A 17,934-nucleotide genomic window follows, 5' to 3' on the forward strand; every position below is an offset into this window, starting at 1 on the left:
GCTATAAAAAAAAAAATTATTCAAAAAATCTAAAACACACAGTCCATGCTCCACCCCGATAAAGACATTACCTCATGATAGTGAAAGTGATGAGATATCGGGGGGCGGGGAACTTTTGCATTAACGGTTCAGAACCTCAAGTCCACTTAAGTCCTTCAGCTCAAAAAGTTATGGTTTGTTTAACAAATTAGATACTGAAGGGGTGGATCATATACTGTACAGCATGTACAAATGTTTCCCTAGCATCACACAACAGAAATAAATCCATGCATCCAAACACACTGATCTCAGCATTTTTATTGTTTTTCCTAATCAATAATAAAAGTCAAAATGGACAGGTATAGCCCTGTGTATCAGATCACAAGAATCTGTAATCAAATAAGACAGGAGAGAAAAAGATCATTAGCTACAAATTTGGCATGGTGACAAATGGGAGCAAAAAGAACAAATTCTGAAAAAATGTACATGCAAAAAAAATAAAAAAGGGGAAAAAAATTAGTGTTATTAACCATGTAAAAAAAAAAAAAAAAAAAAAAACACCAACACAAACAAAACGTCCAGGAATATAAAGCGTGAAGCCAAAAAAATTCATTAAAAAGTGTCAAGAAATCCATCCTAATGGTGGCAAGCACTGACAGACAGATCAAGCCACATCATTCAATGCTTAACAGTGTCTGAGGGGGCTTTACACATTTTTCAGCTGTGCTTCACATCAAATCATAAAACAAATCACAGAATATAACTGTTGGGCACAGGCTGAATAAAAAAAACAAAAAAAAAAACATTAATAGCCTGTGCTCATCTGAATAAATTTAGATTTCAATTCATAGCATCTTTAGATCTCCTGACCTTACATTTATTGAAACGATACAAAGTGACCAACTTCAAGAACCTTGCGTTCACATAAAATTGTCTCTGAAGAGGGAAAAAAAAGTAAATAGCACGATAAAAAAAAAATGGCAAAGGGACTATTTGAGGCGTTTCTTAACGGTAGCCACATCAGTCATGCTACATACAGTCACTCTTTGATATCCCTGCTTCTGTCACCAGTGATATGAGGTATAAAAACATCAGCTGTGATTATTTCATTATAATCATCACACTCCTCATTAATGTGATGATGATTATTATTATTATTATTTCCATTGTTGTGAACGGAGTACCCCAACCTTCCTAAATGAATCCTAGTGGTCAGTATGTGTTCCCTAAGAGGAGTCCGCCTGTCAAACAATCTTGCATGTGGTTCTGTCCTTTTGGGGATCGGTAGGCAAAACGCATGAAAAAGGAACAACATTAGATGACAGTAATTCAAGGACAGTGTAACAGCAGCCAACAGCGCTGATGGAAGACCGTTGTCGATTAAAAAAAAAAAAAAAGACAATAATACTTGTACAGTACAAAATCAAACATATAAAAATGTAGTTCAAGGTAATACTTTGCCCTGCATGCACACTGCAATAAGTCGGCTAAATTCCTTTTGGACTGTTCCATCAGTATATTTAGGACCAATACTATATAAATTACTAAGATCGGGACTTTTTACAAGTCGCCTCTGGAGAAAGGCTTGAAAAACAAAACAAAAAAAAGTGGTACAACAGGGGCCATTTTACCACAAAGCACATTTTCCCAACACAATACTTTTGAAATAACAAAAAGGAGAAGAAAAATCCCCCTTTATAACCTGCCCTGCGTCAATGAGAAACTAGGAATAAAATATAAAAAAAGACACCCTACACTCCCGTCCCCCGAGAAAAGCCCACCCTTAATTCCAGCAAACACGTCCCATTGAAACTAACATTTTCTAGAAGACCTTATCATTGGTCTTTTCAACATAATCTACGCTTTCCTAAAATGAGTCCCGCCCCTTTTCTGTCCACTGCCCCCTTTTCAAAACAGCATGTCAGTTACACAGTTCACATTCTGTGTGAACAGCCTGGGTAGTTTCATTCACCGTGTAAAATAAACAGGATTAAAAAAAGTGCTAAATGGGATTCTTTCTGACGAAGAGGGCAAAGGAGAAGTGGACGGAGGGAGAGAGGGAGGAGTAAGCCAGACAGGCGCAGAAGGATCCTATGATGTGGCCTGAGCCAAGAGGCACTTACACGCTCACATGCAGTGCCCCCTAGTGTATAGCCCTTGGCTTCACAATCCAAGGGGAAAAAAAGACAGTCACGGGCCTCCCTTCACAAACTCAGTCCCTCTTTATCCCCCTCCAAGTCACCTGCCAGTCTCAAGAGAGAGTATATGTTATTTTACACACAGATATTCTTATAAATATATATTTATATATATATGGCCCTTACTGAAAGCGAATGTGAGCATTTCACATTGACATAAAAGTACCATAATCTCTATACAGCTAAGTGGAAAGTGGTGTCAGTGTAATTTAACAGGCAGCATTTTCGTCTGCTTGATGAACTTATTCAGAAGAATTAGAATTAAAAAAAAAAAAATCTCCTGAAAAAGCTCTTTGTATTTGCAAAAATATCTGCCTCCTGGATGAATGCTTGCTACCCTTCTTAGAGATTTGCTGTCCACACGTTTTCCTGAGTAATACTTGATTCATTGTAACAGACGATTTCAGTTCTGGGTGACTCCCTGCCATTGCTTGTTCATAATTATTTTTACATTTCTGTGAAGTCAAATGTGAAAATGTAAATGAATGACTTTTGAGAGAAAAAAAAAAAAAAAAAAAAAAAAAAAGCAAACTATACTAATTTTGCTTTCTTTATCGTCTATTGATTAACAGAGCAGAACTAAAAGTCTATGGAGCATTTCCTTTTATTCCAAAGGAAATCGAAAAAAAGAAAAGAAGAACGTAATAATGGAAAATGCATCACAGGCCAAAGGAGGGGTGAAATTTCATGTGAACATAATGGCAGTGAGAAAAACATTACTTAAAAACATTACAATTTCATTAAAGTAGGAGACCTAAATAACAATAATAATAACAATATTAATAATAACAACAACAACAGCAATACAAAATAAAGACAGCATGACAAAATTAAAATAGGGAACCTCCATCTGAGCATCTAGGCACAGGAGCCCATTCACCTGTAGCTTTGGCTTGTTGGGGTTTTGGAGCCACTGCTGACTGGGTCGCTGGCATCAGCCAAGAGACTGCTATACCCTGAGAATTCCGAGACTGACGTCTGTAAGCGGTGAGTTACCTCTCCCCCCGAGTCACTGCTGAAGGCCAGGGACACTCGGCCCCCTTTAAACTGCGCCCCAAAAGCCTGGGCAAAGTTCTCGATCTGATAAGGAGCCTTGGCTGTGTCCAGCGTGGCCAGGTCCTGGGACGCAGCCAGGGAGAATCCTCCTGTGGTGGCTGCGGCTCCATTTTTTGGCCCTTGCTGTTCCTTTGGACCACCCAGGTCTGGAGGCTGAGGTGTGATCTGGTAGGCGTTGGTGTTAGGGGTGTGTGGAGGCGGCGGAGGGGAGGTGTGCTGCTTCTCCAGCTGTTCGGTGAGCTCCTGGGAAGGTGTGAGCTGCTGCGTGTGCACAGACTGCTCCAGGCTGCTCAAGTGGAAGCCCGTTGGAGGCGACGAGCCCTCAAGAAGACCAAAGTGGGACTTTGGCACAGATGAAAGAGAGGGTGAAGACGAAACAGGTTGAGAGTACGAGTACTCCAGAGGTGAGGAAGTATACACATGCTTGTCTGACAAAAGCAGGCTAGGGCCTGAAAAAGGTACTGTGGTAGTCACGGAAGAACCAGGACTGGAACCCATTGGGAAGCTTGCGCTGTGACTGGTCCTCTCCAGTGCCTGTAGGAGAAAACGTGAGTACTCATGCATGATTACAGCTTTGTCGCCACTGTTGGGACTTGACGGGGTGTCCTCAGTTCCCAACGGGTCTGCAGCATCCGTGGTGGCTGGCTGGAGCTCAACGTGATGGGGATCGGTGATGTCGAAGGTCACTTCAGGCTTGTGAGCATAGTGGTCCAACAAGCTCTGGAGAACCTCATCTGGGATACCAGACTTGTCCTGCTTTATATCTCCCAGAGGGGATGAGTCGAGGAGGCCCAGTGCAGCATCGCCATCTAGGACCCCAGAAACTACACCATGAATGACTGTGGGTTGCGAATGCAGATGACTTACACCTACGTCATAGTCTGAAGTTCCAGAAGCAGCACCGCCACTGTTCGGCCCATGAATGTATCGTCTCTTCTTCAAAAACTGCATGGCATCATCATAGTTACTGCTGCTGGAACCAACTTTGACCCCTGAACCTTGAAGAAGCCCGAGGCTTTCCAAGCATCCTCCTGCAGGCAACTCCATGCCTCCTGGCTTGGATTGATCCATGGGGTGAGTATTTTTCTCCAGGAACTTCCTATTCCCTTTCTTAAAGGGCATCTTGGGAGCCCGGCCATGTTCACCATGCATGCTGGGGCCCGGCTGGGCTGAAGATGACGTTGATACCATGTGGTTCCCGGCTGAGCCAAAGTCATGCACCCCGTAACTGTCCACCCCCTGACTATGTGTCACTCCCATAGACCCAGATGACTTTTTACGTTTTCGCTCACCCCCTTCACCAGCATTTTTTGTCTTGCCCCGTTTGCGGCTAGGCGTAGCAGCATTTCCCTGAGAGATTCCGTAGCTGCCATGTTCTCCATCACCTGCTGAGCCCAACTCGTGCTCTGCCCCATCCACACCCTTTTTTATGGCATCTCCACACGTCCGCTTGTGCTTCAGCAACCGGTCTGTTCTGGAAAAATACTAAAGAAAGAACACAAGTATGAGAAAACAGTACTGCTAAACGGAACTGGTTGAAACTTGTGCATGAAACACACCTGTTGGCAGGTGTCACACTTATATGGCTTTTCTCCACTATGAGTTCTCTTGTGTCTTTCCATGTGATACTTCTGGATGAAACGCATGTTGCACTGGTCACAGCTGAATGGCTTCTCTCCTGGAAACCAGACATGCATGAAAGGAAAAATAAATTGAGGACTAAAAGAGGCTTTGCAAATTTTACATTAAAAACAGAAGTGGCTGTGGAGCGTGATCGACATCTTGCAAACAAATAAGCCAGATATGAGGAAATGAAAGCTAAAGTTGGTGTGAACTTACCACTGTGGATCTTCTCGTGTCTCTGTAAGAGGTATTTCTGAATGAAGCTCATGTTACACTGAGTGCAGCGGAAAGGCCTCTCACCTGTAAAGGACATGGATTGTCAAGCACTGGCGTGTTTGTAGTGACTACAGAGACAGCAATACAACATGATGTTTTTTAATGGGGCAAATACCACCTCTAAGTATTTGTATGAGTAAAAGAACTGATACAATTAAAACTGAATTTCAAGTATAAATCAGCAAACCTATATTGGTACTATTAAAGCAGTGGTTCTCAATCTTTTTTACTCAGAGGCTTCAGTTTGTACAAAATCTATATATCTATCTATCTATATATATCTACATCTATCTATATATACACATATCTATCTATCTATATCTATATCTATATATATAGCTCTTTTGCAATCCTATTTTCAAGACGAATCAATTTAAATTTTTAAGAAATTATTCAAACAGTTCACCTGAGTAAGCAAAATAAGTAATGTTTTCTTTTTCTAATACAAAAAATAGTTTTGCTGTTTTGTGATTTGACAAACCAACTATTTTAGAATGCAAGTCCTCTTAATCTCTACTTAATACTGGCTGTTAATCCTTGGAACAAATTGTTTTGTGATGACACTGTGTGCACTGTTAGTACACATACTAACATATGCTTGCTCTTTTGTGTAAGTGTAAACACATGCTGACCTGTGTGTATAAGCACATGTCTGCGTAAATGATAGGAGCTCCTGAATGCTGCATTGCAGTGCTCACAGATGTGCGGTTTGGAGTTTGGAGACAAGCTCCCTCCATCTGGATCCAGCATCATTGACTGCAGATAAAACAATTTTCAGCATTGGACAACACTGATATTTGTATATGAAGGGAAATCCTCTATAAATTTTAACTAGAAGCACAGCAGTGAATAATAAGTAAGTTTTATGTTAATGAAGTGTTTGTTTGCACCTTCGACTCTCCTCGTTTCCTCCGTGTCTTGGCCTCCTGTCCCTCGCCGTTTGACCTTCGACCTTTCCTCCCTGAGGATTCCTTTACCAGCCGTCCTGACAGCTGGGAGGATAACAAAGATACAATGGGATTGGGAGCAGACTAAATAAAAGACAACAAAGACCCATTCATTCACACAACATTTGTGAAACACAAATCTGTTTTTCATTTTATATGAATGGCATATTGAGACTCAAGTTTCTGTGAATGAGAGACACTCTCAGCCTTGGATTATTTTATATATATATATTTTTTTTTTTTTGCAAAGGCGGACACAGAAATCAGCCACAACTCTATAATATGCACACACTAGATGAGAGACTAGTTTGTATATTAAAAGTATTCCCTAATGTGTATGTGGCAGAAGGAAGGGTGGTAAATCTCTTATTTACGAGCCTCTATATCTATCCCTGGAGAATCAATGGCACTTTCGTCATTTTCACATCCATCTATGAAAAACACCATATGGATTATTGACCAGCTGCACATCTGAATATCGTCTCACACTTGGGCAGCATAAAAGAGCTCGGCGAGAAACACACACAAAAACCTATGAATGGAGATTAAAATATGAATTGCCAATGTGATGCTCATTGTCTTTGTGAAGGCTATGGCATATTTAACAAAAGAAAACACTAGTGTGAGAAAGAAATGAAATTATAATTTGCACCCAAAGCTAGTCAAAACAAATCTTAGTCTTTTTACTCTAATCTGATTTCTTTAAAATGACCTATTTCAATAGAAAAAGTTTGAGGAAGAGCAACTGGGATAAATTAAATCCAACCGAGCAGAAAACAAAAGACAGAACAAAAGATATCTTGCATGTTATTTCTTGCCGTGCAGCTAGAAATAATCGTGAATTGGCACGAGTCATCATTTTATTAATGTAATCACAGCTGCCTTTGGCTACTGCACAAAGACAGCGCCAGATGCAGGGCATCAATGCTTCAACCCAATTTCCTTTCAGTTTTCGTGTGGATGAGATGATCAATAAACCCTTATAATGATTAAATGGGTTCACTGCCCCCATAACCTTGGAAAGGACTTAATTATCAAGAATGAGAAGCAAAGGTGCCATTTTGCATTTCCGCACACACAACCGCATGACTCCTGTTGCTTTTGTCCTAGTCAAAGCCCTTACTCACACACAGAAACCAGATGACATCACTGACAGGAAGGACATTTCTACCCTACAGTATTATTATGGAATCTGCATTGCTTAGGAGAGAGCTGTATGACATTAAACACAAATCTGGCTAAACTCTAGGGTACTCTAGGGAATTTATATATTTAAATATCTAAAGAAAAATACCAAAACAAAAACAACAGGACAAAAAACATATGCCCACCAAAATACAACAAAGGACCATTAGATTAATGAATGCGGGACACCCACAACTAACACGATAAATCTGGATTTAAAATAAATAAATAAATCAACTTAGATATTAGGGCTGCACGATTAATCGCATGTGACTGTCATGCGTGTCTCGTCAGTAAAGCAGATTCTGTGATTAGCAGTAAATGTCCATCACCTGCTCTCAAATGGAGCGGCACTTAATATACAGATTCATAGTTTGCTGACAAGCTATGCAATACCGCGTCATAGTGCAGATGAATCGCATGCAGTTATGAAACCGATATTGCATAGCTTGTCAGCAAACTATGACTCTGTATATTAAGTGCCGCTCCATTTGAGAGCAGGTGATGGACATTTACTGCTAATCACAGAATCTGCTTTACTGACGAGACAAGCATGACAATCACATGCGATTAAAATATAACATTCAAAAGTGTATGAATCACTAATTTTGCTAAAGAAACATTGTCCAACAGTGACACCAGTAGGTAAAGTTACAGTCTCTCCACGTCTCTCTCGCCTCCCCTGAGCCCATTGAGTTTTAACAGACCCTCCAAAGCATGCTGTGTAGTGATGTGTCGTTCGTGAACGAATCATTCTTTTTGAACGAATCTTTTAGGTGAACGAATCGTTCTCGTTCACGTAATCCACTGACTCATATTTCTCGTTCAGTGAAGTTCCTCCCTCCACAGCAGCGCGGCGCTATAAGCAGCGCATGCGCAGCTCAGTGAACCGGGTAACAACTGTTTCATCCTGTCAAAGAATTACTCAACCTCGAGCCAATAGCCTTATGAGATGTGTATGAGATGTGACAGTATTTGATTTGTTGAATGTAGTGAACGAATACGCCCTTCAATGAACGAGTTTCATATGAGTCTGTACTAGATCTAGAGATCTTATCGTTCGTGAACGAAATGACTGAACTGGTACCCATGTCGTTCGTGAATGAGTTGAATGAGCTGATACATATCGTTCGTGAATGAAATGACTGACCTGATGGTCTGGGTATATTCTGGCAAACCGTTTACCAATCACGTTTCTCAATCGGCAAAGCACATGTCGTTCGTGCACGAGTTGAATGATTTAGTAAATCTCGTTCGTGAATGAAATGACTGAACTGGCACACATGTCATTCGTGAACGAACTGAATGAACGGATATGAACTGAACTGAAAATTAACGAATCACTAGAAAGAATCATAATTTCCACCACTAATGCTGTGAGTTTTGAGGGGGGTAACTGAGATTGAATGGGGGGGGGGGGGGGGGGGATCAAGTGAGAGGCCATCATGAAATGATTGGATGTGACTGGTTATGTTCGGCTGTGATTGGTTCATTCGATTTCCATCGCCATGTTCACAAATCAGTCTCAATGGCGTTAATGGGAAGACTCATTAAAAAAATTAAGTGAACAATTCCACACTTATAAACGCTATAACCACTTTGTTACATCAAAATAAGGCTTGAAATGGCCTGAAAACATGATCTGTGGGAGTTTTTAGTGAGTAATCAGCTTGGAAGAATTTGAAGTACATTTCAGTGTCTGAAACCAATATTTACCTAGCCTTGATGACAGGTGAACCAAATAATGCAAAAATAAATTCAAGTTAATTATTAAAAAGAATAGCTCAACATAAGTTTACAAATAAAATATATAAAGTTATTTTGGAATAAATGTAAAATGCTTAAAAACACTAACTTGATGAGATACATCCTTGGCTGTAATAAACAGAATATTGATTGCATTGTTAATGTAAAAAATATACAATTTCTGGTATTGTATGTTTATTTAAAAAACTATGCCTCCTCATTTCAGTACACCAATATATATATATATATATATATATATATATATATATATATATATATATATATATATATATATATATATATATATATATATATATATATATAGACACACACACATACACACACACACAAATATATTCATTTGATATTCCACTAAAATTCCACCGTCTTTCTGGTGAGATGTTTTTTTTTTTTTTTTAAATAACTACACTTCCAAAATTGTATTTTCTGGGTTCACTATATAAACTTTCATTGAACGGTTCTTAAATTATTTATTATTTAGTGTAAATAAAACGTTATAATCAAAAAAAAAAAATGTTTTTACCAATACAAGGAACCTTTTTGTGGAATGCAAAGGCTCCATGGACATTAAATGTTCTTCAAGGAACCATAGATAACAATAAACCGTTTATTTTCAGAGTGTAGTGATATTAAAAAAAGGGAAGTTCAGTAAAAAATGTTATCTTGGAAATCACATGGTAGTTCTTTACCTTTTAATAAAAGCTCAAGTGAGAAATTCCTTGGTGTAATTATCAACCATCCTGTCCAAATGTATTTTACAGACAAACATGGGCACACTTACGTTTCCCAGACTGAGGTCATGGACCACCAGGTTCTGATGGTTACCCAGCGAGACCTCCAGCAACTCTCCTCCACTTCGTATCCCAGTTCCGGCTCCACCTCCAGGGTAGAGAGGCAGCCTGTAATCATGTTCAGAGACCTTCTCCTGTTTAATGCCCATTGCATGAACGTAATCTCCCATGCTTCCCATCATCCCTCCTATGCCACCTCCACCACCCATGCCTCCAGCACTCAGCCCTCCTCCACAGTCTGGCGAGTCCCTCTCCTTCTTCAAGATCATCTCGTGGGGCTGCAGATCAGCCATAACTGTTTGACTGGCCAGCCGGGTGAAGCTAGTAACAGGGGGTAGGTGGCTGAACATGAGCATGCCTGGACCAAAGCCTGGCTCCATGCCACCGTTGGAGCGGAGGAACTCATTTCCAAATTTGTCCTGGATCAAGCTCATGTTGAAGGGGCAAGGCGCAGAGTGTTACACACTGATGCTGATGCTGGAACAGAGGGCGACAGGGTCTGCTTTAATGCAAGGCCACCTCACTCATCCTAAAGAAACAAACAAAAGAAAAAAGAAAAATTATTTGACATTCTTGACATATACTACTGTGAAGTACTCGCAACTGTGTCTGGTTGGCCAAGTAGCAGAAAGAAAGAAAAATGTTTTAGGAAAGTAATTAATGAATTATTAAAACAACTTGCATTCAGTATTTTTCTGAAATAGATTTGTATTTTTTGTAACGATGCAAGTAGATTTGTAATTTGGAAAGTTTTCATTTCAGGTCTTCGATGCTACTCAAAAATCAGGTCACTGTGAGAAATGTTTGAAACAAAACTATGAAAACCTTTGTGAGGCTTGCCAAATTCATGGAAATTGCAAAGCATGTGATGCAAGCAAGTGATGTACAGATCTTTGAGAACAAATTTAGGAACAGTAACCGTATGTTCTTTTGATCCAACTAATAAGCGCTTAACTGGATTAATCACAGAGGTTTGTGGGTCAGGCACGAAAGAGACATGTCAACCTCTCTTCGGTGTACTGTGCTTGCTTTTTCCTTCTTTTAACACACAAACAACCACCTGCAGGAAACAATTAACTTTTAATGAGAAGTAATGTTTATTACTTATAAAGATTAGGAGTAATTATAATAAGAGTGACACAAACATATCAACTAGAGAGACTCATTTTTAAAACTAAAATTAAAACAGATTATATGTTTGAACTCATATGGGCAATTGTGCGGCTAATTTTTTTCTTAAAATCCGAGTCATTATCATAGCTCACCTATCATCAACCCTGTTTTGATTTCAACAAATCAATTTGAGCGAAGGGACGCAACCTGATGAATATTCATGAATCCAGCAGCTCATTAATCCTTAGTGCGTTTTCTTAGTAGAATTTGTATCATTATCTTTTATCATTATTCTCCCACAAAAAAAACACTGAATAACCAAAAAGCACAACCAACAGTCCCGAAAAAATATTCAGTTATATTGACTAATATGCATTCATTCATGAATATTCATTCATTCCAATTACTAAAGTTCTATCATGAAATAATACTTGATTATCATATATAATGCTTGACTGACTGATGTTAAGAGTGTACTTTCAGATATATAAAAAAAAAACTGTGCAATTTTACAAACACACAAATATAATAAAGTCTATTCGACTGCCAAATAGAGGGTTGACACGTTCAAATTTTTAGTAAATTAAATTAAAAAGTGCCAATTAAGTAAGATTATTATATCTAAATGTTAATTTTCAGGCTGGAAAAACCTGTATTTACACACGCACAGACATTCATTTTAAGATATCGTCCACAAAACAAACCACCTGGTGTTTGCCACATGCTTTATTTTTGAACGTTAAGGATTAAGAGCATGTTATAAATATAAACACAGACCCTGTAACCCTGTCTAGCATTAGAAACGTTAGTGAATTGTAGCCTGTGGGACATTTCTCTTAATACATTTTAGTCCAGTACAATGTATGTGTTTGTGTAAGAGGCATTTGTTTTGAGGCCTTCCTAAATCTATTGTGGTGGTTATTTTATATTTTAGTATTCTTTAGTATTCTTAGACTGGTCCCACCGTATAAAGGTATTAGCAAAATGTGTTTTTGTGGAATATGATCAAAATCTCATTACATTAAACATACAGATGACTTGGGTGAAATATGAACAATAAAACACAGGACGAACAAAGAAGATATTTTGAAGAAAGCTAGTATCCAAACAGATTTGGTTACCATTTATTTCGATTGTATTGTATGAACAAACAAACCATTTCTCAAAATATCTTCTTCTCTTACTTATATATATATATACACACACACACACACACACACACACACACACACACACACACACACGCAAACAAAAGGAAGTCATACAGGTTTGGAACGACATGATAAATGACTTTTACTGCTAATGATGACACTTTTAATTTCAGGATGAATTATCCTTTTAATTGGAGCTCATCACTGTCATTTAAAAATTACACAAAAAAAAAAATGTAAAAGCTTTGTATCGGTTTAACATCGATCCCATTATAATATACAATGGTTTTACAACTGTAAACGAGATCTTAAGTAGTTATGGTATTTTGCAGAAATGTTTCCATGTAAATTATGAAGAGCACAGCAGATTGGTTTCAACATCTCACTCAGTGTGTGCGCGCACATCAGGGTACATCATGTTTCCGGGAAGTCAATGGCCAATTGCTCTTCTTTGGAGTCCTGCACCATCCGATGATTCATACTAATTCATTTCCCCTTAAAAGGCTGCTGGATTGGATCTGAACCAGATGCTTTGGCATTAGTCAGAAACAAACCATCCGTGTCATTCAGGGCATGGATATTTCATCATGTCCAATATTTTATTATTAGCATTATTCAAAATATGTCGAGCTTTCTTGTAGTTAGGTCCATTACATTAGGTGAATTTAACTTTTAACTGTGTACTCATGTCAAAAAAATTATATTATACTTTTTCTGCTATTGAGTTGGAATATGCAGGTTTCAATGTACGGTAAGGTTAAGGGGGGTTTAGTTTCAACGATGTAATATATATATATATATATATATATATATATATATATATATATATATATATATATATATGTACACACATATACATACATACACACACAACGTAAAAACGTGTGCACAGTAAGTGCACTAAATCAAATTATTAATTTTAAAGTTAGTACATAGCGGTACAAGACCCTTAATATGAAGTGTGTCTAAACATATATCATGGAATACAGAAAGGCGAAATAAAGGAACACTTTGTCCAAGTACAGGCGTCTTTTATCTCGTGTAACAGCACACAGCTCGAGTCTCTTTGTGTTGTGAGTGCGCGCAGACGGCACGCGACGCAGATGGTATGTAAATAGCTCGTGCATACGTTAGCCAACTGAGCTAGCTCATTAATCAGAGACATAAATCATTTATTTCACACACTCAAATCAAAGCGAGTCTCAACTCCAAGACGAAGTGGCCATATCGGCCAGAAAAGAAGAAAAAACAACAACAACAACATGAATCCGTGGCGAGGGACCCAAACGTCTATTATGTGAACGTGGGAGATTTAAGTTTTTGTTAGTAAGGCAGGACCGTTATGGTGGGATCCATAACTTCATGCAGACTCACAAAGGGCCTCGCTGCTAACACGCTAGCAATCCGGCTAAGCGATGCTTAATAAATAAATTACGCTTGGGCAATACAGAGCACGGAACGTGCACTCATAAAATGACAAATATAATGAAAACATATGCAATAATTAACTAAAAAGCACTTTGCAAAGTAAAAATGTGCTTTCGCTTACACCACAAGCTTACAACATTAAATTAAGACGTATTGAACATACACAATGGTATTGCTGCGAGATCGACAGCGCTTACCCATAATAAACAGCCCCGTGCAACTCCAACGAACAATTGATGCTCCGCGTCAAGCTACGCGGCTACATGCTACACTGCGGCGCTGCGCTGCGCTTTGTTGTCTGCCCCGCTTTCGTGCGCCTCTCCGGCGCTTCAAACTTCACGTAAATCTGATCTCAGCATTTCGCTTACCAGTGCATGTCCACCGTTGGCTCTCTCTGTGTGTATTTCCCCCCTCGATCGTTTCTTTTAATGTTCAGAGTCCAAACATTGTTCTCCTGCAGCTGCTGCGTTCCTCCATCTTGTCTGAGCGCGGAGAACTGTGGGTAGAGCGGACGGGTCCTGCGAGGAGACAGGCGCTGTGATCCAGGGCATTGGAGCAGCGTCCGATAGTGAACTATGGCACAGAGGAACAGATAACAGTCTGCTAGACCTAGTGGGTGCTGTTGGGAAGATTTTCAACTCAACTCACTTCTGCATTGTTTCAAGGCACACAGCATGCAGTGTGGATAATTCTCACAAATAGGCCACTTTTTTGTTCTTTTTGGCAACTTTATCACATCTATGCATTCAAAGAGGAAGGTGTCTGCATAAACAGCTTAGTTTTCTCTTTGAAAACCTGTTTAAGTTTCTATTCCCCATCTTATTCTCTCAAGCTGTGTTTGTCTGGCAGAAATATGGTGGTGTGGTATCCCTTTGGGTCCCCCAAAATGAGGACACAGCACATACTACTGTTGTAATACAGCTCTCAAATTAATAGGTTGTCTGACACAATTCATTAGGCTAAAGAAAAAAAGAAGAATGGAAAAACAATTCCTCAAATAGCCTCTTAATTAACTAGACTATCCTAATTGTGAGGAGAAATAGTGACCCTAAGAAAAGATCCAGAGAGAAACAAAGAAAGAGACAATATAATAAAACTATACTAAACAAAATATGCTAAAACAATGTGCTGAACTGAAAGAGATCTGGTGAACAGAGCCATTTAGTTTGCTTATTACCCAAAATGTTGCCCCTCCAAGAACTACCAACCCATTATTTTAAATAATAATAACGCTCCTATATGTTACATTTGCATAGAAACCACCGTACAAATTTATAAAAAAATATATCCAAATGTTATATTATTATAATTTTCTTTACAATTTGGGTTCTCAGAAGGACAATAAATGGTTCTAAAAAAATTATTAGTGTAAAGAATATTATAATTTATTACATTTATTTTTCAATATTTGTCTATTTATATTTACAAATGTGTATATTTTGGGGATTTTTATTTTTATTTGTATTATTATTATCTCTGTGTTGTTGTCTCTGTGGAAGCTTGTCACTAAAACAAATTATTTGTATGTGCAAGCATACTTGGCAATAAAGCACTTTCTGATTCTGATAATAATCACAAGAACCTTTTTTTTTTTTCACTGAAAAGCTTCCATGAATGTTAAAGGTTCTTCATGGAACCATCAAAGCCAATAAACTTTTTTTTTTTAAGTCTAAGATGATTTTGTACCTTTTATTCTCTTCCTTTATCCACTTTCCACCAAAAGGCAAACTATTGCAGCCAATATTTGTGTTTCTTTATTTTATAATTGCTAGTATCTTCCCTTGCTTTTAAAAATGCCTCAAAAATGCATGTGACATAACTGAAATGTTGCAGTTTCAATATAGGTAAAATAAATTATTTCAAAGTGATTTTATTTTTCTGCTCTTCCCGTGAATGCGCCTGCAACCATTTGTGTGTGCTAGGGGGGTTGTTTATTTATTTCTCAGTACTGGCGTCTATGAAATCTCTCCCATCTCTGGACTGGTTAGATAAATGTGCTTTGAAAATTATTTTCAAATGTTATAGTCTGACAATGTTCTGTCATATAGAGAGATCTGTTCATGTTTAGTACTTCAATGTATAATTCATTTAAAACATTATTATGACTAGGATCAGACAACAATACTCATAACCAACCACAACAAACTATTGAAATTATAGAAAGACCTTTAGTCTACACCCTGATCTTATCAAATGCTTATCTTCCTTTTTAAATTAATGTACATGCAACCGAATTAAAACATAAAAATTAAATAAATATGGAACATATTTAATCAGAGGCTGTGCTATGGGTAAAGTTAATGCTAAAGGTTATTGTCAGGTGTGTTTAAAAATATTAGGAACACTTTACTATTATTATTATTAATCAGATTCATTACATAGCCTTCTGCTAGAATATATGGACTAAAAATGACAGCTAAATGTTTGCCAAATCTTTCCACTGTCATAGCTATTGTAGTGATCTCAGCATTTACAGCTCATGACTGATATTTAAGAAAACTTGACAAGGCATGTGGTATCATATATATGTCATCAATTCTTAAAGCTCATTCTTTATTCAAGAGTTAGCATGTATTAATACGCTCACTGTCTCCATCTCTGCCTTTCTTGTTCTATTTTTTTTTCTTTCATTTTGCATTTCCTTATCTGAATGGCTCTGCACAGCATCTGGTGTTCTAATACTATATTATATTGTTCATTTATCATTGAGAGAATCTATATTTCTCTATATGGGGTGGTGGGCGGGGGGCACTGTTTTCTCCACTGTTGTTTAGTTATGGGTGCTTGATCCTGTTCACATTATTCCTAACCAGAAGAGTTGTCATTATGAGGGACTATAATGATTTTTTATATAATAACAGATCTACTGGTCTGGTGCCCTAATGGCTGCCCATGTATTTGAGTTTCCCCAAACAGAGAGAGAGAGAGACGAAGAGGATGCAGTTTCAAATTTCTCTGCAGTGAATAACTGCACGATAACCGAAAATAAGTATGTCGTTAGACTGGTGGGAATATTATATTCATGTGTCATTACTGTTCAGAGATATATGTTACAGCTATTTATAAAAAAGACAGACAGCACCTTTCTGCTAGCATTAACATCATCAGACTCAGCACTTTCTGGTATACATTCTGTGCTGACCTTTTACACAATTCATCAAAAGAGCACCTTTTGAGGTAATTCAGATTTAGGAAAGGCTATCTGATAAACAAATGCATGATGGTTACGGATGGCATTGTTTAGGTGCTCTACGATTAGTCTGTTTAACCCTTTTCATATTATCATCAATAAAAAGAGCATTAAAAAGAAATAAATACATACATAAACACATAATAAACCTACTAAATTCAGCTACATTCAGGTACTAAATGTTCTCAATATATAATATTCTCTCTCTATATATATTTTGAAAATAAATGTAGAATTCCAATTATTATTTAGTGTCCCTTTTTAATAAGAATACAAATAAACTTAAGAAAATCAGAAAATAATGCTACTTTTCTTTAAGTTTTAAGGTCACAAATATTTATTAGAAGTCAGTTAAACTCAGCTTTCGGTTCCAAAATCAGAGGAAACTCCAAGTAGCTTTTAACTTTGTTTAAGGCACATGGCATGATTTCTGTAAGCTTCTGCAATTTCACATTTATCCCTATCCAGAGTTGCATTCATTTTTATGCAAGATCTTGTTTTGATGATAGGAGAGTAGGACCACTGCACAAAGTCTTCTCCAGCACATCCCAAATATTCTCAATGGGGTTAAGGTCTGGACTCTGTGGTAGCCAATCAATGTGTGAAAATTATGTCTCATGTTCCCTGAACCACTCTTTCACAATTTGAGCCTGATGAATCCTGGCATTGTCATCTTGTAACATGCCCAGTCCTTCAGGGAAATATGATGGAATAACCTGGTCATTCAATATATTCAGGTAGTCAGCTGACCTCATTCTTTGGGCACATAAATTTGCTGAACCTAGACCTAGCACTGCCCCCACAGGCTTGTACATTAGGCACTTGGCATGATGGGTGCATCACGTCATCATCCACCTCTCTTCTTCATCACCATCACCATCACTCTGGAACAGGGTAAATCTGGACTCATCAGACCACATGAACTTCTTCCATTGCTCCAGAGTCCAATCCTTATGCTCCTTAGCAAACTGAAGCCTTTTTTCTGATTAGTCTCACTGATAAGTAGTTTTCTTAAGGCTACACAGCGGTTTAGTCCCAATCCCTTGAGTTCCATTGACATTGTGCATGTGGAAATGCCCTTATTTCACTATTAAACATAGCTGTGAGTTCTGCTGTTGTTGTTTTTTATGATTTGATTTCACCAAAAGTTTAAGTAATTGCCAATCCCGATCATTTAAGTTTTTTTCCAACCACAGTTGATCACTGTTCACCACTATCCTTCCAGTTTTT

The 17,934-nt window shown here is 38.1% G+C and overlaps 1 protein-coding gene across 1 annotated transcript; it reads right to left on the reverse strand.

Annotated features, from left to right (window-relative positions):
- Window positions 1-282: 282 nt before the first annotated feature.
- Window positions 283-14,116, reverse strand: LOC127951520 (zinc finger protein 281). Its single transcript, XM_052549420.1, has 7 exons — window positions 13,883-14,116; window positions 9,813-10,351; window positions 6,023-6,124; window positions 5,765-5,888; window positions 5,073-5,156; window positions 4,793-4,911; window positions 283-4,718 (listed from the first exon to the last, which is right to left on the reverse strand). Exons 2-7 carry the CDS (start codon window positions 10,254-10,256, stop codon window positions 3,054-3,056), a joined length of 2,538 nt encoding a protein of 845 aa, XP_052405380.1. The 5' UTR covers window positions 10,257-10,351; window positions 13,883-14,116; the 3' UTR covers window positions 283-3,053.
- Between the last annotated feature and the right edge of the window lie 3,818 nt (window positions 14,117-17,934).

This window comes from Carassius gibelio, chromosome A3, assembly GCF_023724105.1.
Source record: "Carassius gibelio isolate Cgi1373 ecotype wild population from Czech Republic chromosome A3, carGib1.2-hapl.c, whole genome shotgun sequence".
Taxonomy (NCBI): domain Eukaryota; kingdom Metazoa; phylum Chordata; class Actinopteri; order Cypriniformes; family Cyprinidae; genus Carassius; species Carassius gibelio.